Source organism: Pleurodeles waltl, chromosome 4_2 (assembly GCF_031143425.1).
Source record: "Pleurodeles waltl isolate 20211129_DDA chromosome 4_2, aPleWal1.hap1.20221129, whole genome shotgun sequence".
Taxonomy (NCBI): Eukaryota; Metazoa; Chordata; class Amphibia; order Caudata; family Salamandridae; genus Pleurodeles; species Pleurodeles waltl.
In genome coordinates this window covers 34,585,588-34,611,782 of record NC_090443.1, presented here as the reverse complement: position 1 = coordinate 34,611,782, position 26,195 = coordinate 34,585,588, and the positions used below count along the sequence as shown (strand labels likewise).

Here is a 26,195-nt window from a genome sequence, read left to right as displayed (position 1 = left end):
CTCTTGCCAGTTGCGTTAATGTGCTTACTCTTTATCATGAAGGAGGGTGTTCCCTGTGGGCTGGATGGCTGAGCTCTTCCAGGTGATGGAAATGACCAGTAAGTCTTGAGGCACATGGCCTCTGATACAGAGGGGATCTGATAGGGCGGGCTTAAATTTCTTTTCAATCCTGGTTGTTACCACCAGGGATATTTACAGATTATTTAAACATGCCTGGTGTCATGCTCTAAAGCACAGGTAGAAATTGCAATGAAAACTCAGTTCTACAAAGTGTCTTCATTAGGAATTCATCCTCTGCGGCGATGTACATGCCCATCTTGTGATTGGCGACTGCATGTTGGAGGATACCGGGGTATTTAGTGGTCAACTGGGAGGAGCCCCTAACAGAGATATGGTCAGCAGGGTCCCCAGGCGGCTCCACATCATACTCCTCCCAATGATCATCTGTAAGGTGCGGATCAAAATCCTCCATTGGGGAGTAGGGGCTAGAACACCTGTTGTCTAAACAGGACTTAAGTGACCCCTGAGGGGAAGTCACAGAAGGTAAGGAAGAGGTGGTAGAGGAGGACTGACAGCCTTATCCTTAGGCCTCTTAGGAGACGTCAGATGCAAAAGTGTGTCCTGTTATGGAGCATCCTCAAAGGAGAGTGGTCTCTTTGTGAGCAGAGTCTTTTCAGTGTTGGAGATCTTGCTTGTGCAGGGGTGACTCACAATGCAACATAGCTGTTAATCCAGCTCCTGTCAGAGCTTTTCAAGGATGGGCTTTTAGTTAGAAGTTGACAGACTTGGTGCCCACGCTGGCTTCAGGACCAACGGCTCTTTGGGCTTCAACGGAGGCATCTGCTTCGAGCATTTGGTGGTGTTGTGTGGTCTCAGACTTGAGGGTTGACGGTCTTGTCTGGATCCCATCACAGCTCAGACGCCTTGCCTTAGTGCTGACCAGAGCCTGAAGGCGGTGAAGCACCTAGAGGTAGTGGTGCCTTAAGCACAGGACTCGACGTCCAAAGGAGCGGTGCTCAGCTTCTATCTGCAGCCACTTATGCCACATTATGGCACATAAGTACCAGGCACTCCCATCTGCTTTTTGCACTTAGAACACATTTCGAATCCTGGCATTTCATGTTCAGATGTCAAGTGAACATTCACTTGTATCCGAAACTCCAGAAGACATTAGGGAAAAAATAGAAACCATAAAAAATATAAAAGGAACTGGAGTCACTAGCATGGGGGGGGGTGTAATCATGTACCTGCAACATCACTTCCATGGGTGAAATACTGATTTGCAGAGGTGGCGCCAACTACCATCATTTGGATGGTAGTGCTGTAAAAAACCTTTCAACATTTAGCTGATGCCTTTGGAAACTTTGAAGATAAGGAATCTCCCAAAAAATCATGACAATGAAGAGGCAGAGAGTAGTGGTTTTACAGGAGATGTCCAGCAAGAGAGCAGTACAATGAGCAGAGACAGCAACAGTTCGTTGAGAAAATATGAAAGCAAGAAACAGGGCGGTAGAAAAGTGTGGGTAGTAAAAAGAGTTTTGGGGAAATGCTTGAATGTTCTCTACCTCTTTCAGAATCCCATACTATGTAATGAATGGCTGATACTTTACTTTTTTATTCGCAGAACTGCATAATAAGTCAACAGCATGCTAATTAACTGGCAATTCAGATAGCCAGAAAAAAAAAAACGGAGGATAAGCAGCATTAAGGAGACAGGAAAATGGTAGCGGGAGGATGCACATGTTAAAAATCACACAGAGGGGGAGGAACAACTGTGCCGTTCAAAATAAGACATGCAGGCCTGAATGATAATCTTGGATTGAGATTAAGAGGAGATGTGAGACATCGTAAAGGCCACTCACCGTCCAGGAGTTCTAGCGTGACGGTAACATCCACATACTCCCACCAGGGCTTCCCATCTGTGGACACAGGGATCTCCCAGTTGGACCATTTGCACGCCAGATGAATACAAACACAAGCCACGACAGGAGGAGTGTATTGCAGGCTGAAGGTTGTCAGATGCAAGCTTCTCATTGAATGACAGAAGAAAAAGAATGAGCTCCTGAATGCATGCCAAATCCAGCAATAACCAATCCACAAACGCTTCTTGAGCCACCCACTTTCATCTCTTAAACTTTTCAACAGCTTCTGCCTCATTTCATTCACTTTATATCCAGGTGACCTATAAACGCAGTTTGCGCTAATTTAAACACCCATGCAAAAAGAATCAACCCTCGCTCCACTAGGCTTCTAGTCCAGTACAAATACACACGCTTCCCCTTCCCTGGACATAGAGGCACATTCGCCAAAATTCAGTCCAAGCACTTCCAGACTAGAGCAAGTTAAAAAAAAAAAGTTATTCCATTCCTGTCTCACTTCCCTCAATCCAAAAACATAGTCAAACACCTCAACCCCACACATAGGTTTGTACTGTCTGAGACACACATGCAAGATCTCCAATTAAAGGAGACACAGTGGCTGCAACATTGAAAGCATACACCAATGCTCCCCCATACAAAATGGTTGCAATGATGCTACTGAACAATCAAACATCAAAAGTTGTATCAATGTCAAAGATGGTTTGGGGGTGCGAGTGTGAATAGTAGCGAGAGCTTTAGGGGAAGTTAGTACTTAAAAGGAGTTTTGTGGATGATGGAATTATGTAACACTTTCAGCATGGATAGTGTAAATCAGATGAGGTACATTTTGAAGACAGCAGCTATACTGTCTCTTTTGCCCGCTTTATTACAAAGTGTGATTACCTTTCTGGGGAGGACTGTTTGAATTTTGCGTCACAACAAAGTTCACACAGGCCATCAAAGTTGGTGAAACATATTCAGAACAACTTAAGGACATAATCTGCAGTTACGCTATGGTTGTATGTTATTATGGTCTTATGTTGTAACTCTTTATGCTGTTCTTTGGTATTCAGAAAAGGTTGAGTGGAACAGAGAGAGGGAGAAGAGTGAACCAGAAGATATGAAGAAAGGAAACAACTTAGCGGAAAGGAGAAGAGCTGTGTGGAACGGGTGGTCTTCTCAACAATGCTAGTGTAACTGGCTAGAGCAATCATAACTAGCCTGACTGAGAGAAAGACAGGGAGAGAGGAAGTGGGCAAGTTAAGGTAAACAAGATAAAGGGTAGGTGGAACACAACAACTTCCTGGACCCCTCTCAATCTGGAGTCCGAGCAAACCACAGCACCAAGACAGCCCTGATCACAGCCACTGATGATATCAGGGCCCTCCTCGACTACAACAGCCCTCATCCTCTTGGACCTATCAGCCGCCTTCAACACCGTCTCCCATCACATCCTTATCAACAGACTCCATCACATCTGAATCCAGAGAGACACCCTCAAAGGGATGACCTCATTCCTCACTGGAAGGACCCAGATAATTTGTCTCCCACTGTCCCCTTTGGGACCCAAGAAGATCATCTGTGGCGTCCCCCAAGGATCATCTGTAAGGAAATGCCTCCTTGGCATGGTTACCCCCTGACTTTTTTTGCCTTTGCTGATGCTATGTTTTGAATTGAAAGTGTGCTGAGGCCTGCTAACCAGGCCCCAGCACCAGTGTTCTTTCCCTAACCTGTACTTTTGTTTTCACAATTGGCACACCCTGGCATCCAGGTAAGTCCCTTGTAACTGGTACCCCTGGTACCAAGGGCCCTGATGCCAGGGAAGGTCTCTAAGGGCTGCAGCATATCTTATGCCACCCTGGGGACCCCTCACTCAGCACAGACACACTGCTTGCCAGCTTGTGTGTGCTGGTGAGGACAAAACGAGTAAGTCGACATGGCACTCCCCTCAGGGTGCCATGCCAACCTCACACTGCCTATACAGTATAGATAAGTCACCCCTCTAGCAGGCCTTACAGCCCTAAGGTAGGGTGCACTATACCATAGGTGAGGGCACCAGTGCATGAGCACTGTGCCCCTACAGTGTCTAAGCAAAACCTTAGACATTGTAAGTGCAGGGTAGCCATAAGAGTATATGGTCTGGGAGTCTGTCAAACACGGACTCCACAGCACCATAATGGCTACACTGAAAAATGAGAAGTTTGGTATCAAACTTCTCAGCACAATAAATGCACACTGATGCCAGTGTACATTTTATTGTAAAATACACCCCAGAGGGCACCTTAGAGGTGCCCCCTGAAACCTTAACGAACTACCCGTGTAGGCTGACTGGTTTTAGCAGCCTGCCACACTCGAGACATGTTGCTGGCCACATGGGGAGAGTGCCTTTGTCACTCTGTGGCTAGTAACAAAGCCTGCACTGGGTGGAGATGCTATCACCTCCCCCAGGCAGGAGCTGTAACACCTGGCGGTGAGCCTCAAAGGCTCACCCCCTTTGTTCCAGCACCACAGGGCACTCCAGCTAGTGGAGTTGCCCGCCCCCCTCCGGCCACGGCCCCACTTTTGGCGGCAAGGCCGGAGGAAATAATGAGAATAACAAGGAGGAGTCACTGGCCAGTCAGGACAGCCCCTAAGGTGTCCTGAGCTGAGGTGACTCTAACTTTTAGAAATCCTCCATCTTGCAGATGGAGGATTCCCCCAATAGGGATAGGAATGTGACCCCCTCCCCTTGGGAGGAGGCACAAAGAGGGTGTACCCACCCTCAGGGCTAGTAGCCATTGGCTACTAACCCCCCAGACCTAAACACACCCTTAAATTTAGTATTTAAGGGCTCCCCTGAATCTAGGAACTCAGATTCCTGCAACCTAAAGAAGAAGAGGGCTGCTGAGCTGAAAAACCCTGCAGAGAAGACGGAGACACCAACTGCTTTGGCCCCAGCCCTACCGGCCTGTCTCCCCCCTTCGGAAGAAAACTGCTCCAGCGACGCTTTCCCCAGGACCAGCGACCTCTGAATCCTCAGAGGACTGCCCTGCTCTAAAAGGACCAAGAAACTCCCGAGAACAGCGGCCCTGTTCAACAAAGACTGCAACTTTGTTTCCAGAGGAGCAACTTTAAAGACCCCTGCAATTCCCGCCAGAAGCGTGAGACGTGCAACATTGCACCCGGCGACCCCGACTCGACTGGTGAAGAAACAACGCTACAGGGAGGACCCCCAGGCGACTCCAAGACTGTGAGTAACCAAAGTTGTCCCCCCTGAGCCCCCACAGCGACACCTGCAGAGGGAATCCCGAGGCTCCCCCTGGCCGCGACTGCCTGACTCCCAGATCCCGACGCCTGGAAAAGACCCTGCACCCGCAGCCCCCAGGACCTGAAGGATCGGAACTCCAGTGCAGGAGTGACCCCCAGGAGGCCCTCTCCCTTGCCCAGGTGGTGGCTACCCCGAGGAGCCCCCCCCCCCTTGCCTGCCTGCACCGCTGAAGAGACCCCTTGGTCTCCCAATGAATCCTATTACAAACCCGACGCTTGTTTGCACACTGCACCTAGCCGCCCCCGCGCTGCTGAGGGTGTACTTTCTGTGTGGACTTGTGTCCCCCCGGTGCCCTACAAAACCCCCCTAGTCTGCCCTCCGAAGACGTGGGTACTTACCTGCTGGCAGACTGGAACCTGGGCACCCCCTTCTCCATTGAAGCCTATACGTTTTGGGCACCACTTTGAACTCTGCACCTGACCGGCCCTGAGCTGCTGGTGTGTTGACTTTGGGGTTGCTCTGAACCCCCAACGGTGGGCTACCTTGGACCCCAATTTGAACCCCGTAGGTGGTTTACTTACTTGCAAGAACTAACAATAACTTACCTCCCCTAGGAACTGTGAAAATTGCACTGTGTCCACTTTTAAAATAGCTATATGTGTTTTATGTAAAAAGTATATATGCTATTGTGATTATTCAAAGTTCCTAAAGTACTTACCTGCAATAGCTTTCAAATGAGATATTACATGTAGAAATTGAACCTGTGGTTCTTAAAATAAACTAAGAAAATATATTTTTCTATACAAAAACCTATTGGCCTGGAATTGTCTCTGAGTGTGTGTTTCACATTTATTGCCTGTGTGTATGTACAACAAATGCTTAACACTACTCCTTTGATAAGCCTACTGCTCGACCACACTACCACAAAATAGAGCATTAGTATTATCTCTTTTTGCCACTACCTTACCTCTAAGGGGAACCCTTGGACTCTGTGCATACTATTCCTTACTTTGAAATAGTGCATACAGAGCCAACTTCCTACATCATCCCTCAGTCCCATCCTCTTCAACATGTACATGACCCCCCTAGCCAGCACCGTCAGATCGCATGAACCCAACATCATTTCCCATGCCAACAACACGCAGTTGAACCTCTTGCTGTCAGAAGCCCCTTGGCCACCAGAGCAAACTTCCACCGATGTATGATGAATGTCGTCGACTGGATGAAGGACAACTGCCTCAAGTTGAACACAGACAAGACAGAAGTCCTCATGTTTGGAAACAATACCTTACCATGGAATGACGCATGGTGGCCTGTGGAACTTGGTCCACTCCCCAACACAACAAACCATGCCTGCAACCTCGGCATCATCCTCAACAGCAACTATCTATAAAGCAACAGGTAAATGCTGTCTCATCCTTCTGCTTTCACACCGTATGCATGCTCAGAAAGATCTTCAGGTGGCTTCCAGCAGACATCAGGAGGACCATCACAAACGCCCTCATCACCAGCAGGAAGGACTACAAGAACACACACTACATAGGAATCACTGCACGCCTCCTGTAGAGACTACAGACAATACAAAACTCAGCAGCAAGACTCATCCTCTACCTCCCCAGATGGATCCACATCTCATCCCACCTCAACAAGATACACTGGCCCCCAATCCAGAAGAGATGCCAGTTCAAGAGGCTAACCCACACATACAAACCCTGCACAACGAAGGACAAGCTTACATCAACAAACACATGCCACTCCATCAACCTACCAGACACCTACGATCTGCCTCCCTCCACCTGGCAGACACTCCCTGGCTCATCAAGTCTACAGCGGAGGATGTTCAATATCACATCTGGCAGCCAAGGCTTGGAACAACCTTCCCCTGCACCTCAGGACTGCATCATAAGAAGAGGACTGAAGCCCTGGCTGTTCGAATGAGCAGATCACCTTGCAGCTGCTGGAAAACCCAGCACCTTGAGACCCTCTAGGGTGATTTGCTGTGCTTTATATAGTATTGATTTCCGCGCTAAGAAATGTTCATGGAACTGTATCTAGGGCCAAGATAGACTGTTCACTGAGACAGTCTAAGGAATCGCTGAAACCAAGCATGTAAAAATTATGATTGATTCATCCAAAAAAAACCAGCAGATCTATTTTCATCATCCAGACAGAGAAAAATCAACAACTAGACAGCCGCCTTCAGCAAAAGCTTGCCACAGTGTTCACATGATTGTACCTTAATTTGCATTCCAGGGAGAATACCATATAACTTACTATATTGGTGGAGACCCATTTTTGTCACAACAACTTTATGCATTCCTAACTGTATCTAAAACATTTGTGCTTGCAGGCCTCGGTGCTGACCAATCCAATTAACTGTTGTTACTCATATAAAGCATGGTGCCAAGCACTGAAGAAAACCCTTAATTATTACATTGCCCCACTGAGCTACAAGCCCATCTTAACCCTCCTCGAAACGGAGACTACCAGCCAATAGCCAAGATACAGGGAGGAAACTATCCTTGTATGCAACAAAAGACCAAACACACAATGCTTGCTTTCCCTGCATTTTCTATACAATCTCCAAATAGGAAAGGATAACCTGAAATCTTACTCACTACTCCTAAATCATGCTGGTCAAGTTGTTCAAGAACTAGAACATACTGATTCTGCAACAGAAAGTAACCCAGAACTCGAGATCAGGAAATAGAGATGAATATCTTCATGAGTGCTAAGCAAAAACGATTACTAAAACAAAAATACATATACTGAGCCCAGTACAAAGACTTCAATGAGCCCACTATAATTTCAAGAAGCCAAAAGCCTGTCTTGGCATAAGAATCAGGAACTGAAATGAAACCTCATATTGTATGTGAAAGTTATCTAGCATCATATGATATATCCAAATCACATTTTGCCACTCCAAAGTAGCTGACATGTGCCATCTAAAATCAACAATAAATGAACTAAAATAGTGCCTCTTAAGCCTTTGAAGCAAACCCATATGGAAACATTTACAATTTTGCTAAAGTTGATCTACACATTAGCATTCCCGATTTGGTCAGCTATTCAGTGGCTCTACATAAGATCCACGTTAACCTTTGTTTCAACTAACCTGTGAAATAGGAGCAAGCTTGAATGTTCTCCTCTTCCTACACATCATAGTCGGGCAAGGAAGAATGATTCCCTGGCGCCCATATATGAAACTGTGAGTTGTGCCTTAGGCAAAAACCACACGCTGCAACGCCGTTATCTAAGAAAGCTGCAAAGACTTAGGCTTCGTGGCTTCAGCTTCCATAAGCAGCATTTGGGGCACAGGAATAAATGTGAAGGGTCCCTGTTTTGTAAACAGCGCCTTGAAAAATGTAAAATCGATTTTTTAGCATATTGACCAGCAAGAAGGCAGTCAGCGGTTCCCAAGGAGACAAAGTGCAAAGCAAATCCTTCACAAACTCTTGACAATTTTTCTGCATTTTTTGCATTCGCAGGTCTTACGTTGTCAGGACGTTTTTTACAAAGGCGCCTCATAGTTGACGACATATAAATCTATTTTCATTTTTATAAAACAACCGGTTTTCAGACAGCCACAGAAAGAAACACAGAGGGGAACAGGAAAATGTTTTCATTTGGTCGCCACTGGCTACCATTTCAAGAGTAGACTATCGTATCCGTGGTCACAATGTGCAGCAGCAAAACTAACTGAAAAACAAAAAAAAATATTCTACAGCTTTAATGGTTGTACTGTAATTGACACTATGTGGTGTGGCTCACTCTTCCCAGAAATCGGGGTGCATTTGATGTGCGCCATAAATGAATTTAATTTCTACAGTGCATTATACTCTTATGAAGGTCTCTGCGTGACAAAAAAAATTGTTTGGAGCATGCAGAAGGGCAGATGTGGATGGGAGACTGTTTGAAGCGTTATTATCTCCAACCAGACTCCCACTATCCGCACACTCATGGATGTCATTCCATTGCAACTGGTCTATTGAATCAGAATAGTAGCTTGAAGATTTGGACTGGTAATTGGTGTGCAGAGGATCTTTATTTAGTTCATGCTGAAATCTGAAAATATTTCCAAGGATTTTCACATATTTTTCTGCTGATTCAGAGTGCCTCGACATATGGATATTTGGAGAACATGAAGCCATATCCTTCAGCCTGCACAAATGTTCATAATTCTGGAACAAGATAATCAAAAATGCAGAACTGCTGTTGAGGGCTTTTCATAGCTTTGAGAATGTTGTTTTGCCAAACATCACTATTAGCAAATAAAAGAAGAGGACGCATCCAGTAGAGAGATGGACTGAAGCTTTGGTCATTTTATCCGAATATAAAAATAAGTTAGGAAAATAGTTAAGACCCCAGTGTTAAGGGCTTGATTAGTAGGATTTCAAAGCTTTGTATCACCAGAGCTGTAAAAACAAAAATATATTGAACGGCATTTGAGGAGGATTGTATTTGTTCAGCGTTTTTTATAGCCGTCATCCATCTTGTTGAACTTGTAGGTCATATAAAGATTATTAAACTATTATATTTTTAGAGATATTAACAGATTAGTAATCGTGTCAGTGCAGTAATTTTGTAATAGAAACGTGTTTGCTTGCAAATGCACCATCATAAAAATAAATAAAAGAAGAAAATAGGTACTGACTGAAGGGTAAAGTGACATTTTTAATATTCAAATGTCACTATTTTTATTTACATTACTGTGCAGTACATAACATAAATAAACACGGGGATTGAATTTTGAGACAACTCAAAACATATTTTGCTGTACGAGCACTAGTCTTAAGATCCGGCTCGTTCTGTAAAATGGTCACACTGATGGAATTTTTTTCTCAAGTAATCCACTGCAATTTATTAGTGTTCAACGGTTTGCAGAAGAATGTGTGTTTGTTCATATGCAAAGGCTATTTACATATACAAGTATGGCCTGAAGTTGCTTGAAAGATTTGCCTGCGTCCATTTTGAATGTCAAACACGTTTTTAATGATGGTTCCTAAACAAGGAAATGTGTAACTTTGATTTTGGACTTTAGAGCCACTTTATTTATAAAAAATTTATTTTTTTTAAAAACCCACAAAAGTAGTCTCCTGATGTGGGCTCAGGACTATTTTAGTTTCACACACTGCATTATTCCGCCATATAGTGGTAGGGTCCAGAAATGTTTTCTGAGAAAAATTTACGTTTTTCTGTGGGCATCGACCAAACGTGGAGACAAGTATGGCTTTTAATGATATCTTCGGTAAGCCCAAAGAAGCCCCAGAAGGCGAACACAATCTTTAGATTCTTACTTTCCCAAATCTGTTGTGCATGAGGTATGTACTTGGTATTTATTATACTGTACTGGAAATATTCTTCCTGTTTCATAACTTTATTTAAATAGTGCTTTTTACAGAGTATTTAGTTGAACTGTCGCACAATTCATGCAGAAATATCCTTTAGGTAACCCTCTCCATTAGACAGGAAGTAGTACAAATAATTTTTGTATGTGCCCCTGAACAACTGTCTCCGCTACATAATTACTTAGTATTAATAACATTGGGGGTTATTACAACTTTGGAGGAGGTGTTAATCCGTCCCAAATGTGACGGATATAGCACCAGCCGTATTACGAGTTCCATAGGATAAAATGGACTCGTAATACGGCTGGTGGTATATCCGTCACTTTTGGGACTGATTAACACCTCCTCCAAAGTTGTAATAACCCCCTTAGTACCCTCTAACAATCAGTGTGTAGCAGCCTTTCTGCTGGGGTTGTGAGGTGCTGGAAAACATGGTAAATACTTATTTTTATTAATGTTAAAACCTGCCATAATTTAGGTATTAACTCAGGTTTCTTCTCATGATTAATGGTAAAACCCGACCTAGAAGGTTATCCAATTATAGCCAAAATACGACTCATAATATATGGGTCCCTCCAATTCTTTTTTAAAAACACTTCTCTAATGTCCTTATTTATTAAACTTGAATTGTGACATCTCTAGCCATTCGTAATAATAAAAAGAAGTAGCTGCTCAAATGTAATAAGTCATTACAGTTGAGCTAGGACATCAGGATACCAGTCAGAGCCAGTAGCCAAGGTGAAAGGCAGGGCACAGAACAGTTTTAACAGCAAAAACAGTGTTTTCATTCTTATGACCTGCTTTTTTTAAATGAGCAGTGATCTGCAGAAAGGCTACATTTATGGCAGCATGTTTATTTTTTGTATACAGTTTATCACAAGAATGGAAGCATCCCAGCATGTTAGCTTTCATTCTGAGCTAGGCCATTTTTAATCAAATTGATATTAAACTGATTATATTTTTTGCAACAAATTTCTAACTGCTTGTTAGTATGTTTAATTTTGCCCTACAGATTCCACTTTTGTTCTTCATTTCTGCAACCACACTATTTCTTTCAAATGAAGCAGAAAGACTTCCACGATTTAAATGGTTTATGTGAAGAATAATGGTGTGACCAGGGAATAAAATACCTTCTGGCGTACACTGAAAGGATATTGCAGGTCACCTATGAGTTCCGTGCCTTTATAAAGGAACTCAGCCTTCGGACTCTGGTAATTGCACACATTGGTTACTTGTATAATCCTTTTAATGTACTGCAAAAGTGCTTTATCCCATACATAACAAACAGTTTAACAAGAAATAAAAGCTATTTATGCTTAAGCTGCAAATATATATTATTGAGAGATGTAGTAATTTATAATCCCAGGAAGAAAATGAACCTTACCCATTAAGTAACATGAGATACCGAAAACTGCATTTGTGGGTAAAATGTTCTTGTGGATAGTGTTATGTAGGAGTGACCGAAGGAGCAGCAAATGTTTGATGGAAAAAGAACTGTACAAACATCTGGATGAAAAACAAGATGAATTTGTAGTGAAACATATTGTGGAGAATGGACATCAATTTGAAATGAGAGGATTATACGAGAAAGGAGGAACTATAAAGCAGAAATTATTACGTGAAGGGGGTCAACTTTTTTGAGAAAGTGGCTTAGTGAGGCTTAAGAGTTGAATTGCTTTCTAGTCAATTCGATTTTGGAAAATATAAAGTCCTCGAAAAATCATTAAAATGTTTCTAGACTTTTGGGTCAGGTACCTTGAATAATCTACTTGACCTAACTGTAATGTACTTGACCCGTAATTGCGTCCCAAATTGTATGATCCTAGGCAAATATTTTATTTTACAGTCACCTTTTTACTCATTCTCACGAGTGCTTCTTCAAATTTGTGAGTTCAGCATTTCTGCCTTACAAAAAACCTTGTTTGATTAAATAGACTAAAAGTGTGTTCTATGTATAAGACTTTAGCCACATATAGAGTATTCATGATCCATGACTTGTCTTAGTTCACTACTAGCATTGCCATTAGGGCAGTAGTGTTTCTCAGTTTGTTTAAACACTCACTTAAAAAAAATATCTATTACTAAAGCATGATGTGGTAGCACACTGTTACTTACAGACAGTAAATTTCCAAGAAATTTCTAAAAACCTTCCCACTAACTTGCAGCTTTACTGATAAAAACTATAAAGTGTATTAACAATAATCAGTTAAAAGTAGGTTTTAGAAAATATATTTATCAATTGCACATCACCAAGTAAAGTGTTCTGATTTGTTTTCATCCTATAAAAATATTTTTGTCATCACACAGAAGTACAAAAAATGGGCTTTTACAACTACTGACATATTTTGAAATGTCTGTACAGATGACTTAGGGTTTTCCTAACACACAACATTTAAATAACTGACACAGGTCAGACAGTTCCCCTTACAAAATCCAGGAACTCTACAGTCAGAAGGAACAAAGAAAAAATGACTTTTGACCTGTGTTGCTGAACACAGAGCAAATGTGACGAAAATAAGATTTAAAGACATTTTTATTGCTCCTTTACTTTCTGACTGAAAAAAAACACCTGTTATTTGTCAACTTGCCAGACAGGGCGAGTAGGTCCTAAAAATAGCTCAACCAGATAAAATATGACTAGCGATAAAGACTTCTTCGAAGAAAAACAACATGTAACACTCCGAGCCCAACACTAGATGTTGGAAGAGATATGCATTGCATAGCATGTGTATCTGCAGCTACACATGCCACTGAATATATATATATATATATATATATATATATATATATATATATATATATGAATCTATACTAGATCACTATTAGAATAATGACAGACTCAAAAGAGGATGAAACAGAAATTATAGGACTTCCCTAGAGAGATACCTTGAGCGGAAGACACTGTAGTAAGTATTTGGATGACAATAGAAAAAGGACTGATTCCAAATTAGTATGAACTCCTGACTGTTAAACGTTGAGGACACAAAGAAGCAGTAATTCAATATAATTTAATGTGGCATTTCATTCCATTCAGAATGTTCGCTGATGAAATGCTATGTATTCCCTTGATGAACAGACAAGAGCCTCAAAACGAATAGGGAGATTGTAATACAGAAGAATTACATAATAATTTAAAGTTTAGGAAGAATGAACACAATAAAAGATTATGAATTTAATAAAAGAGTGATTAGAAAGATAACAGTTGACTATGATTACTAAAGAATAAATTATTGTACACGGTTGGGAGGACCCTAATATTTTAAAATGGTGACTCAACAGACTGAGGCTGTAACCCTCACAGCCGTGCACCAAGAACGGATTTGTTGTTGTGAAAATAAAAACTAAACAAAAGGAATGTGGATACAAAAACACATATAGACCTAACGTTTGGAGTCTAGGAAGTCTGGAAACACTTCTGAAATGTCAGAAATAACCAGACACCAGCCTTGACTATAACTATTTCTGCTCCAAAGACAAATTTCTGTTATTGAATCGTCAAAGATTTTTAGGCCTTGACTACCAGAAAGTGCACGCTCTATGTTTGTTAATGACCTATTTTGGGCTTACAACCCTTGCATTACTCACTATTGGCTGGGTTTAATGTCACACTCATGTGTGTGTGCTTCTTATTTGATGCCTCACTGCCTTCTTCTTGTGTTTTCCCTTCCCTTAGGCATGACCTCTTTGGCATTCTTTTGATTATCTATCTTGGCTCTGCCAACTTCTCATTTAGGGAACCATTTTTTCATTTTGGTTAAGCTCTCCATGGGGATACATGTGTTTTCCAGCTCTCTCCCTCGTCTGCTGTGCTTCTGCTCCGTCAAATATGCTCCCTCTCCTGCGCTGATCACTCTTGCTCTGGTGTACTGTTCTCCTATACTCTGTGTTGTCCTTTCTCTTGTGTGTTTCTCCCACACCCTGTGTTGTTCTCTCCGTTGGGTGCTGCTTGCTCTCATGTGCTTCTCCCCAACCCCCTACACTACCTGTTGTATCACTGTACGCTTCTTCCTTCCACCCACCTTGTTCACTCCTCCGTGTGCTGCTTTTCCCATTCTCCTTCAGATGTTTGTCAATTGACCACCAACCACCCTGCGCTATTTTTTTGTTTTAATTTCATGCTAAATGCATATTTTGTATTTGCCAATCCAAGTGGTGTCGGTCATTGTGGCGTCTGATTCATACCACTAGCGCATGCATCATGTATGTGTGTGTGCGGCAGCGGAATGATGTGATGGCCATCAGTGGCTGAGTCATTGCATTTTTTTCTTCCTTTTTCTGCAGCTGCTGCACAGCATTGGGAAAAAAACGTTTTGCTATTACCCGATGCCACACAAAATCTGCAAAAACATTGGCAAAGTCAAAAGATCAGAAATAAGAGGCCTACCTACTTTGGGAATACTTGTATAAATTGAGAGTGATGCTTGATCGATAGGATAACCGAATGGCTCTACTGATGCTGATGTGGCACTGTAGGAATGAATTCTCCATTACCAGACAGCCATCCAGAAATGCGTACACATGTATAGCCTGCTCCTTTACCTGTGCAACCACAACTAGAAGCTTAGTGAACAGTCTTGAAGCAGATTTTATGCCACACAGTAATTACTTGAATAATGATTCCCACGCCACAAATCTGAGGTAATTCAAGGTTTGGGGTGCACTATGATATGTAAATCTGCATTCATGAGATTTAATGTGTTTTCAAGGAAACGTTTCTCCCATAGCATCACAATGACTTTCTGCTGTGTTGTACATCTTGAACCTGCGTGTGGGTTTGTTTTTACAAAAGGGTTGAATGTTCCCTACACTTTGGGAATAACAACATATGTTTAGTATTTACCAAATGTCTTTTTTCTAATGTGTACTAGTCGGCAAATATTGCACCTTTTCCAGCAGCAAAGGAATAAAAACTGATTTCAGTTTTTCTTCTTTGGTTCTATTAGGGGGTTGAGTGAAGTCAATACAATAACCAGTTCTGAATACTGATAGAACCCCTTTGTCTGAGGTAATTTTGTCCCAAGGACGAGTCGAGTAGTTACTCAGTATTTCCTCTACCGGCACTGAATCGTCCAGGGGGTACAAAAGTACTCTCTCTTTCCATTACTGGCAGAAACTCTAAAAGTATGGCCTCTTCCATACCCCTTCCACCCCTTTGGTTTTATTGCCTGATGCTAAGACATGCTTGATGGCTCCTCTGCAGCTTGATCCACTATTTCCAGCTTTTTCCCACATTTTGTGATCTTTTCTTTCAGTGACTATAATGAAAGAATCACATGCTTCAAAATATTCCCTGTTTTAATGGGATCTTTTGGTGGATGCTCTACGTTATTTTTCAGTCATCAGGGTACCATTGCTGCACATGTATATACAATCTGTTCATTTTGTGATGAGGGTTAGGTGCTGTCGCTGCCTTCTCAATCCTATCGGTCTCAAACCCTTCTCTCAGCCCTTTAAGCCAGTCTTTTTATGAACATCAATGTGCAAAATCATATTAGAATCCTCGGAGGTCAAGTATCGAGCGGCACCTTTTAAACCTGTTCATTTTTCAAAGTGGAGTCACAGAAGATTATTATACTTTTGCTGACACATTTTCTCTTTGAAAATCTTTTTCCTTCAATCAATCAATCAATCAATCATAGTATTTATAAAGCGCGCTATGTACCCGTCAGGGTTTCGAGGCGCTGAGGGGGGGGGGGGGAGGGGAGCGCTGCTGGTTTATCGGTCGAAGAGCCAGGTCTTGAGGAGCCTTCTGAATGCGAGGAGGTCCTGGGTCTGGCGAAGGGATGTGGGGAGAGAGTTCCAGGTCTTGGCGGCGAGGAAGGAGAAGGATCTGCCGCTGGATTCGGGGTACGATGGCGAGGGCGAGGTTGGCGGATCGGAGTTGACGTGTTGGGGTGTAGAAGTGAAGTCTGGTGTTGAGGTAGGAGGGTCCGGTGTTGTGAAGTGCCTTGTGAGCGTGGGTCAGGAGTTTGAAGGTGATCCTCTTGTCTACCGGGAGCCAGTGGAGTTCCTTTAGGTGAGGGGAGATGTGACTTCGGCGGGGTATGTTGAGGATCAGTCGGGCGGAGGCATTTTGGATACGTTGGAGGCGTTTGATGTCTTTGGTTGGGATGCCTGTGTAGAGTGCGTTGCCGTAGTCAAGTCTGCTGCTGACGAGGGCCTGGGTCACCGTCTTTCTGGTTTCTGTTGGAATCCACTTGAAAATTCTGCGGAGCATTCGGAGGGTGTTGAAACAGGAGGAGGAGACGGCGCTGACCTGTTTGGACATGGTGAGGGCGGAGTCCAGGATGAAGCCGAGGTTTCTTGCGTGGCTGGCAGGGGTGGGTGGGGGTCCGAGGACGGAGGGCCACCATGAGTCGTTCCAGGCCGAGGGAGTGCGTCCGAGGATGAGGACTTCCGTCTTGTCGGAGTTGAGTTTCAGGCGACTGTTGTTCATCCAATTGGCGATAGATTTTAGTCCCTCGTGGAGGTTTGTTTTGGCGGTGAGCGGGTCTTTGGTCAGGGAGAGGACGAGCTGGGTATCGTCGGCGTAGGAGATGATGCTGAGATGATGTTGGCGGGCCAGTTGAGCGAGGGGGGCCATGTAGACGTTGAACAACGTGGGGCTGAGGGAGGATCCTTGGGGGACGCCGCAGATGAGGTTGGTGGCTTTGGAGCGGAAAGGGGAGAGACGGACTCTCTGCGTTCTGTCGGAGAGGAAGGATGAGATCCAGTGGAGGGCTTTATCTTGGATGCCGGCTTCCTGGAGGCAGGTCAGTAGGGTGCGGTGGCAGACGGTGTCAAAAGCGGCTGATAGGTCGAGGAGGATGAGGGCTGAGGTTTCGCCGTTGTCCATTTGATGTCTGATGTCATCTGTGGCGGCGAGGAGGGCGGTCTCAGTGCTGTGGTTTCGTCTGAATCCGGATTGTGAGGGGTCCAGGATGGAATTGTCTTCGAGGAAGTGGGTGAGCTGAGTGTTGACGATCTTCTCGATGACTTTCGCTGGAAAAGGGAGGAGAGAGATCGGACGGAAGTTTTTGAGGTCGTTGGGGTCAGCCTTGGGTTTTTTGAGGAGGGGTTGGATTTCTGCGTGTTTCCAGCTGTCCGGGAAGGTGGCAGAAGTGAAGGAGAGGTTGATGATCTTGCGGAGTTCGGGGGCGATGGTGGCGTTTGCTGAGTTGAAAACATGGTGGGGGCAGGGGTCCGTGGGGGAGCCTGAGTGGATGGTGTTCATGGTTGCTATGGTTACTGCCTCGTCCACGTGGGTCCAGGCGGTGAGGCGGCAGTCGCGGGAGGAGACGTCGGGGGTGGGGTCTGGCGGTGGACCGGTGATGAAGCTGTCGTGGATGGTGGTGATTTTCTGGTGGAAGAAGGTGGAGAGGTCGTCGCAGAGTTTCTGGGAGGGCGGGATGTCGTTGGAGTTGGCTTTCGGATTGGAGAGTTCCTTCACGATGCCGAATAGTTCTTTGCAGTCGTGGGCGTTGTTGTTGATGCGTTCGGTGAAGTGGGCGCGCTTGGCGGTGCGGATCCGTTGGTGGTGTTCGCGGTTGGCGTTTTTGAGGGCGGCGAGGTTGTCGGGTGTGCGTTCTTGGATCCATTTCTTTTTGAGTTTCTGGCAGTTGCTTTTGGAGGTGGTGAGATCGTCTGTGAACCAGGCTGGTTTTCTCTTTCCTTGGGTGGTGGTGGGTTTCTTGAGGGGCAAGGGTGTTGGCGCAGTCGAGGATCCATTGATGGAGGTTGATGGCGGCTGTGCTCGGGTCGATTGCGTCGGGTGGAAGGTTGTTGACGAGGGTGTTGGTCAGTTGTTCTTGGGTGATTTTGCCCCAGCGGCGGTGGGGAGGTAGCTGGATGCGGTGTTGCTCTGTGGTTTTCTTATAGGTGAAATGGACACAGTGATGGTCAGTCCAGTGGAGTTCGGAGGTGTGGCTGAAGGAAATGTGGTTGCTAGAGGTGAAGAGGGGGTCAAGGGTGTGTCCGGCGATGTGGGTAGGTGTGTTGACTAGCTGGCGGAGACCGAGGTTGAGGAGGTTGGAGGTCAGTGACGCGGTGTTGACGTCGTTGGCATTTTCCAGATGGTAGTTCAGATCTCCCAGGAGGATGTAATCCGGGGAAGCGAGGGCGTGGGTGCTTGCAAGGTCGGCGATGGTGTCGTTGAAGGGGGGTCTTGGTCCTGGAGGGCGGTAAATGAGGGTTCCTCTGAGGGTCGTGTTGGGGTCCGTGTGGATCTGGAAGTGGAGGTGTTCGGCTGTCCTGAGGGTGTCGTCCGAGTGGGTGTGGATTTTGAGGGTAGCTTTGTGAGCGATGGCTATTCCGCCGCCGATTCCGTTGGTTCGATCTCGTCTGGTGATTTTGTATCCGTCCGTATTTATTATTGGTGAAAATCGTTTCCATCTAGTTTTGTAGACTCACGTTTCTTCACCACATGCTTTGGGTTCCTTCGGGCCTGAAACTCTAGACTCTGATAATGGATCAGGAAGAGGCATTGTATGCTTATGTCTTTGTTGCTTTGAAAGGATTGTTTTATGTAATTTTTCGTGGAAAACCCTCTCTACTATCTCTGAATCAGAGAATGAAATAGTTTCTTACCTGTAGATGTAGTTTTGCTCCTTGAAGAATGTTCTGGGTTCGCATGCTGTGCACTATTCTGCCATCTAGAGGTTGGGACCAGAATTCTCCAAAATAGTGGTAGTGCTTCCTCCTTTTTTGTGGCTGTTTGGCATCGAAGACCTCCACCATTTGGTGCCTGGACCATCCTCTTGTGAGGTTGTATGCCCTCCCCTGAAGCATTCCTGTTGGTTCCCATCTCCAGATTATTATATTTTTTTTTAAATTGCCAATTTTTACAGTCTCACCTTTTGGGAAGGCGGGTGGGCCGCGTTTGAATCCAGAAAATTCTTCACGCTGCAAAACCGCACCTACAGATAAGGAATTGTTTCGTTTTGCAGCATGAATCATTGCTGGATTTACACGCTGTGCATTATTTTTTGTAGCTATATTTATTGTTGAGGTGGTTGGGATGAAGATGAGCTTAAATTGATAAATAAATGTTTCAAAACTCTTTGTCCAACTTCAAATTCCTTGGTCTTTTGAATGGTTATGCAATAATGTTTTGTGAACTAGATTAACAGATGACCAGGGAGCCACCATATACATATCCTGCAATGGTATGTTCATTAGAAGGGCTATTTGTTGCTCCTTTTTTTCGTGTTAAATGTGCTCTTGGATTATAACTTAATTGTGCTTTTGCACTTGTGTGACAATTGAATTTTTGGAGAAATCCATTTGGCAATTGTTCCTTCGGTGACTGGATTACCCTTATTATTTTCTGAAAAGGATACAAATAATTCTTTTGTTGTCCTGATTGTTTTTGTTCTCAGTATATAGTAGGATTAGTCTTCTAGCATCAAACATGTGTAGTGTTTTCTACGTCGTTTTTAGGTTCTTGGAAAAAATTGGGATCGGTATTGACTGATCGATGTGAAAATGAGAAATTATTTTTGGTAGAAAATGTGGGTACCGTGTCCCTGTGAATTTGTAAATAAGGTTCTTGAAAGTGAGAGCTTGTAACTCATTCAGATGTCATTGCTACTAGAAAGGATGTTTTTAGTTTTAGTAAAGATGCTTTGTGAAGAAGTTAAAAGGGTGTCTCCATCAGTTGTGTTAAAACCAAGAATAAGGGGGTTATTACAACTTTGGAGGAGGTGTTAATCTGTCCCAAAAGTGACGGTAAAGTGACGGATATACCACCAGCCGTATTACGAGTTCCATAGGATATAATGGACTCGTAATAAGGCTGGTGGTATATCCGTCACTTTACCGTCACTTTTGGGACGGATTAACACCTCCTCCAAAGTTGTAATAACCCCCTAAGTTTCATGTTGGTGCAGGTACCTTTCTGGGTGATGATATTCTTTTTGCTCCCTCCAAGAATATTTTATTAAAGGAGAAGTAAAGAGACTTCATCCTATGTGTCCTCTTATGTAAGCCAGGATGGTTGCTAAATCTACTTTTAATGAAGCATATGCTAATTTGCAATCTAGAAGATGAGTGAGATACTTTAGGATCATAACGTATTTGTGTTTTTTCTTGAAGTAGATTTAATCTTTTACACTAAATAGTGTACCTTTCCCTTTTTGCCATACAACATTTGTTGTTGTTGGCCTTCTGGCTTCTCTGAGCACCACCAATGTTTATTCTAGTAGGACATAGTGGGCAAATTCTAAGTCTTCAGGAGCCATGCTACTAGACTAAATGTTTCTGGTTCTGGATGGAGGACTTGCCCCTTCTTTATTGACAGTAAGTCATGCCATTATAGCAATTTATGCATGTTTCCTTTTGCTATTTCTATCAGTTCTGAGTACCAAGTCTGTCTTGCCCACTGCTGCAATAACAATTAGTGTCATATTGTCCTCTTTGCATTTGTTGATTACCTTGGTATCAGAGGTATGGGGGAAAAGTGTATGCAAATATCCCTTATTTAAAGGGATATTCCCTATTGATTGGTGGTGTGGATGTATGGACGCAAAGTTTTGGCATTTGCATTTGTTAGTGTTGCAAATAGAACGTTTGAATATGTATTTGAGTACTGATTGAGTTCCCCATTTATGGCTAGTTGATGATTGTCTGCCGAGTCTTTCTGCTTGGATATTGTCCTTTCCTGGAAGATGAACTGCTGACAGGTAAATTTTACTATGAATTGTCCACTTACAAATTTGTTGTGTTAGTTTTGATAGGACAAACACTTGAGTCCCCCCTTGTTTGATGATATAAAACAGTATTGTCTGTCTGGTGCAATACTGATTTTCCCCAAAGCTTTCTGAAAGGCTTTTAAGGCTATGAACTGTATTTAATTCCAGTACATTGATGTGTTGCACTGCCTCATGCTCCAACCATACACCTCTTACATTGAGTGATCTCATATGTGCTCCCCAACCAATATATGACCCATCCATAGTAATGGTCACTGTAGGAGTTGGTTGTATAAAAGGTCTTCCTGCTGTTAACTGTGCTCTGTTCCCCCAAGCCATCTCTTCCTGATTTTTTGGTGCGACAACCGCTAGATCTTCCCAACTATGTGTCACTTGTGACCATTGCTTTTATAGCCACTATTGAATAGGTCTCATATGAAGACTTGCACATGGGACGAGCAACATGCATGAGACCATCTTTCCATGGATTTTCCCCACTGTCCTCGCTGTCAGAGACTGACCCTTCAAGTAAAAGCAAGTTTCTTGAAGTAGAGGTTGTGAGATAACCTCCTGCAGAGTAGACATTTTGAATTTGTGTGCCTTTATGAACTCGTTTACAAATCATAAGTCCAGAATAGGACGCAAAGTTCCATCTAGCTTTGGTATTAGGAAATATGTTAAGTAGTTTCCCTGATTTATTTACTTTTTGGGTACTTTTTCTATTGCTTCCTTCCCCATCAACTCCGCTACTTCCTTGAGAAGTCGTGAAGTTTCTTCCTTTGAGAGGACCTTTTTTCTTGGTCCCTTTGCTGGTGGTGTTTAGATTAGTTCTATGCAATATCCATGATTATGATCCAATTGTCAGATGTTATTTTCCTCCAATCCTGAAGGAAGGGTTTTTGTTCTTCCTCGGACGGGTGTTGTATGCAGGAGGTTTTGTTACCAAGCAGAGTCTCTTAGTGGTCCTCTTTGAGGCTGCACTCTCCCCCTTGCACTGTTGTCCTTGCATCTGAAATTGCTAACCTTAAGGTGTTGTCTGTGAATGATTTGTCCCCTGAAATCCTTGATGGGAGGGCGTACTGAAAAAACTCCCTTCCTGTTGGTCTTCTAACAGGGGTTGTTCCTCTACTTAAGTGACCTCTGATTTGTAGGACAACCATTGATTTTGATGTCATCATATTTCAGTTGCTGTAAGTTATCAACTACAGCACTTTCAAAAAGATGCTTAACATCAAATGGGGGCATTAAAGATGTTTGCCTGGACTTCCAGTTTAAAACACAACACCTTCAACCAAGCATGTTGTCGTAGTGTTGTCCCTGCCATCATCTGCCAGCTAGCTATATCTGCTGCATAAAGAGCTGACTTCAGGCAAGTATTGACTACATTATTTCCTTCCTCAGCCAGTGCAGCTGCCCTTTTTCGGTACTGCTCAGGTAGATGTTTCATGAACTCCGCCATTTCGTCCGACTGCTTTTAGGTGTACTGATTTAGAAGAACGTTGGAGTTGGCAATTCTCTATTGAGTTGCAGCCCACTCTTTCAAATTTTCTTTCAACCAGATCCATGGTCTTGCTTTCTTTATCTAGAGGTGTACAGATGTTGCAGGGGTAATGGCCCTTTACTTGCAGTGGTTGCAAAAATAGAATCAACTGGAACTGTTCCCTTAATGCATATAGGATCCTTTGAAGAATGTCTATACTTTTTTCCAGTTTTGGGTGTTACCGCTCTCCAAGTTGCGGGTTTCTTGAACGCCTTTCTTCCTTGGTTCAAAATGCTTGAAAGCACTGGCAGAAAGCATTTTTTTGATTTGAGAGGGCAGTAATGTTTCGAGTAACAAGCAGGACTGAGCCTTCTCCTCCTCTAATTGCACCCCATATTTTTCAGCTGCTTTCTTAATAAGATGACCATACATAGCGATGTCATATGGGGGCGAAGGTCTTGAGTAATATGTGTCAATCCCCTCTACAGGAGAATCCGTCTCAATACCTTGCCACTGACTCTGTGTACTCAGATCCTTACTGTAGGCATTTCCATTGCTACATTTTCTGGATCCTTTTCTTCAAAGAAGAACTCCAGTTCTTCTTCCTGTGGCTCAGGTGTTGCTGGGGGTTCCAGTTCCTCAATTTTTCCCTTTCCAATATCTTCCTGTCTCGAGGGCTTCTGTGGAAATCAAAATTCCCAAAGGGATTCTTCAAAATCCAATTTTTTCTGCAGAATTGCTGCCATTTCTCCCTCTAGCCGCTTTTTTTTTCCCCACCCAGTCTCGGTAGCTCTTTCCTCGATGTCGAGCATTGATGTGGACTTTTTTTTTTTTTTTACATTGAAACATACATCGAAGGAGTTTCTGTCAACACCTTTTTTCGACATTTCCCCTTTCTTCCCTCAACATCGAAGCTTCCTGCTTAGATCCGATTTTTCTTCTCTTCAACCTCAATAGTCTTTCAATATCTTTTCTAGAGTTTGACCACCTGCAGTATCCCTAGCCTGGGAACTGAGGGGTTCTTTAGGTCGTGACTTGTCGTTGGTCAACGTTTTTCTTTTACGGCCCCTTTAAACTTCTAGAGCCAAATGGTTTCAACTCTTCCCACTGTGTTTTTTCGGGGTTACCTTTTGTTTGTTGTTCCCTCTTGACATTGACGATGGATTAATCTACGGCCGAGCCTTCTCCTTCGGCTCCCTCAGTGACATTTTCTTCTTGATCACTAGACAACCTTAAGTCCTTCAGGGATGAAGTCAGTTTTTGCCCCTGCATGGCGTAGTGAGCATGTCTCTGCTTGTCTCTCATCCTTAGTGTCTTCGGCTTAAAGTCTGCACAGGCTTTGCAGTCAACACTGTTGTGGTTGAGCGATAGACAAAAGTTACATTCCTGATGTTTATTTTTTTGTGCAAACTTATGATGCCACTTCGGGCAAAATTGAACGGTGTCTTCTCCACATCAATTGGAGCAGGGAGCCCCTTCTCACAGCGTTCTCCATGACGATTTTGACATACCTGTTCGACACTCCTCCTCCTGTACTTTTTTTGGTGGTTTCTTCTTCGACGAAAAAACAATGTATCTAACTTCTTAAGTTCACAGTTTAGAGAGCCTTCGGCGATGCTTCCAGTCCTAACAGTGGAAAAAAAAGAATCTGAAGATGGCGACCAACAATAAGGCTTCAGAGGAGGGCATTTGACAACACAAGAGGATGCTCCAAGCACCAAATTATTACCTTGCCTGTAAGTCCTTAATATATGTAACAAAATGTACCCAAGGACATGGAACTTAATTGCCACTAGTGAACTGCAGCACCTAGTGTGCCATCCATTAAATGGCAGTGCAAACAAGGCCCTAGGCCTATCCCTGTAGCCTGAAAGTAATTGTGCAATTTCTAAAAGGGAGGCATTATACTTCCTTTTAAATATTAGTAAGTTTTGCAGCATGACTTCTTTTCTGGGTTCACATGCAGTGCATCATTCAGCCATCTAGTGGTTGGGTGAGCAATTGTCTCTTTTTTTCCTTGTTTTTTTCTTTCTTCTTATGGGCGCCATCAACTACCATTTGGTGCTTGGCCCGGCCCTTGTATGACGTCAGACGGTGCCCTAGATGTTCCTGTGCGTGCTAGCCATCTTCAGATTTTTTTTTCTGCTGTTGGTTCTGGAAGCAAAGGAGGATCTCCTAAGGTTTTTGAGATGACGCCGAAAAAGATCAGAAGAAATTCGAAAGTTTTTTTCTGGAAAGATAGTGCCAAAATCAACAATGACTGGGACAAGGAGAGGACTGAGCACATCCCCCAGTGGGGGACACCAATGGAATTTGCAAGGGGCAGGAGAATGAAGTAAGGTAGGGGTCATGGAAAACACCCCACTTAAATTCTGCCCCAACTGCCACCATAAATTTGCCCAGTGGGACCCACACAAAGTCTGCAACCTCTGCCTTCCAAAAGACCACTGAGGCAAGTGCTGCAAGGCCTGAGCTGCTTTTGTACCCAAAACCCTCAGGGCATGCCGAAAGCAGAGGAAAGAACACCACGCAGCAATGCAGAGACAAAAACACCAGGAGTCGCTGAAGGAACTAGGACTATCCAGCATTGAAGAAGAAAAGGCGATAGGAGAAGAGTTGACCCATGGGGAAAAGGGGGGGTCTCATGGACATTGAATTGCTTGAGGGGGATGTCAAGAAAAAACGCTCGCCGAAGAAAATGACACAGGGCATTGAAAAAGGGCACAAGAAGGTAAAGAAACTGACGAAAATCTCGGCAGAGAAAATCCCTGAGAAAAAGTACCACAAGGTACCCTTGACGTTCAAGAAAATGACTATCGAGGGCCAGCCACGAACAAGAGAGCCTCACGGATCCCAGACCAGGGATACTGAAGGAGGCCAGGCTCCGAAACAGGCAAAAACCTCCACCGGGAAAGAAACCCCAAAACCATCAGAGGAACAAACGCCCAAAAAAAACCAGTTGATGGCAAAAGACGTTGAAAAGTCATCGGAGGTGGAGAAAAAGGGAGGTTGTCTTGAGGCTGAAATGGCAGCATTCCTGTAAAGAAAGAAAGAATTCAACGACGCACTAACGCAATTCTGAATCCCATCAAAACCCTTGACAGCCACAGACGCCAAAGAGGACGAGACCGCACTCGAGGCACTGGCAACCCACGAGCCTCACGAAGAAGAAGCGGAGGAGGAATTATACGACCCCGAAGAGGAAGCAACAGGAAGTTTCGAGGACGACTGGAATGACCTCGAAACAAGGAGTCCAGAAGAGTAGGTCTACAGCTACCCCTCGAAGCCTTTGCTCCCCGACTACATCACATGCTATAACAGCTTAGTGAAGAGGGCAGCAGACATGTATGGAGTACCCCTGGAAGAAGAAATGGGAGACTCCTGCTTCCTACTGGAAAACCTCATGCCATAGAGCGAGGGAAACTATCTCCCTCATGCTTCCCAGCATACTGGATCAGGGTAAGGTGGCCTTCAGAGAACCTACGGCCGCAAAAGGGGTGACAGCAAGGGTGGAGAAAAAAAATACAAGCCCTCTCCAAAGCACCCCAAATAAATTCAGGGAAACACAGTGTCGGACTCCATCATCGTCACAAC

General features: G+C 43.9%; 1 protein-coding gene across 1 annotated transcript in view; it reads right to left on the bottom strand.

Annotated features, from left to right (window-relative positions):
- CCNT1 (cyclin T1) overlaps window positions 1–26,195 on the bottom strand; it is a 118,195-nt gene that overhangs the window by 51,687 nt on the left and 40,313 nt on the right. Inside the window, exon 7 of the mRNA XM_069230505.1 lies at window positions 1,863–2,026. Coding sequence (XP_069086606.1) covers window positions 1,863–2,026 — 164 coding nt within the window. The remainder of the gene's footprint in view (window positions 1–1,862; window positions 2,027–26,195) is intronic.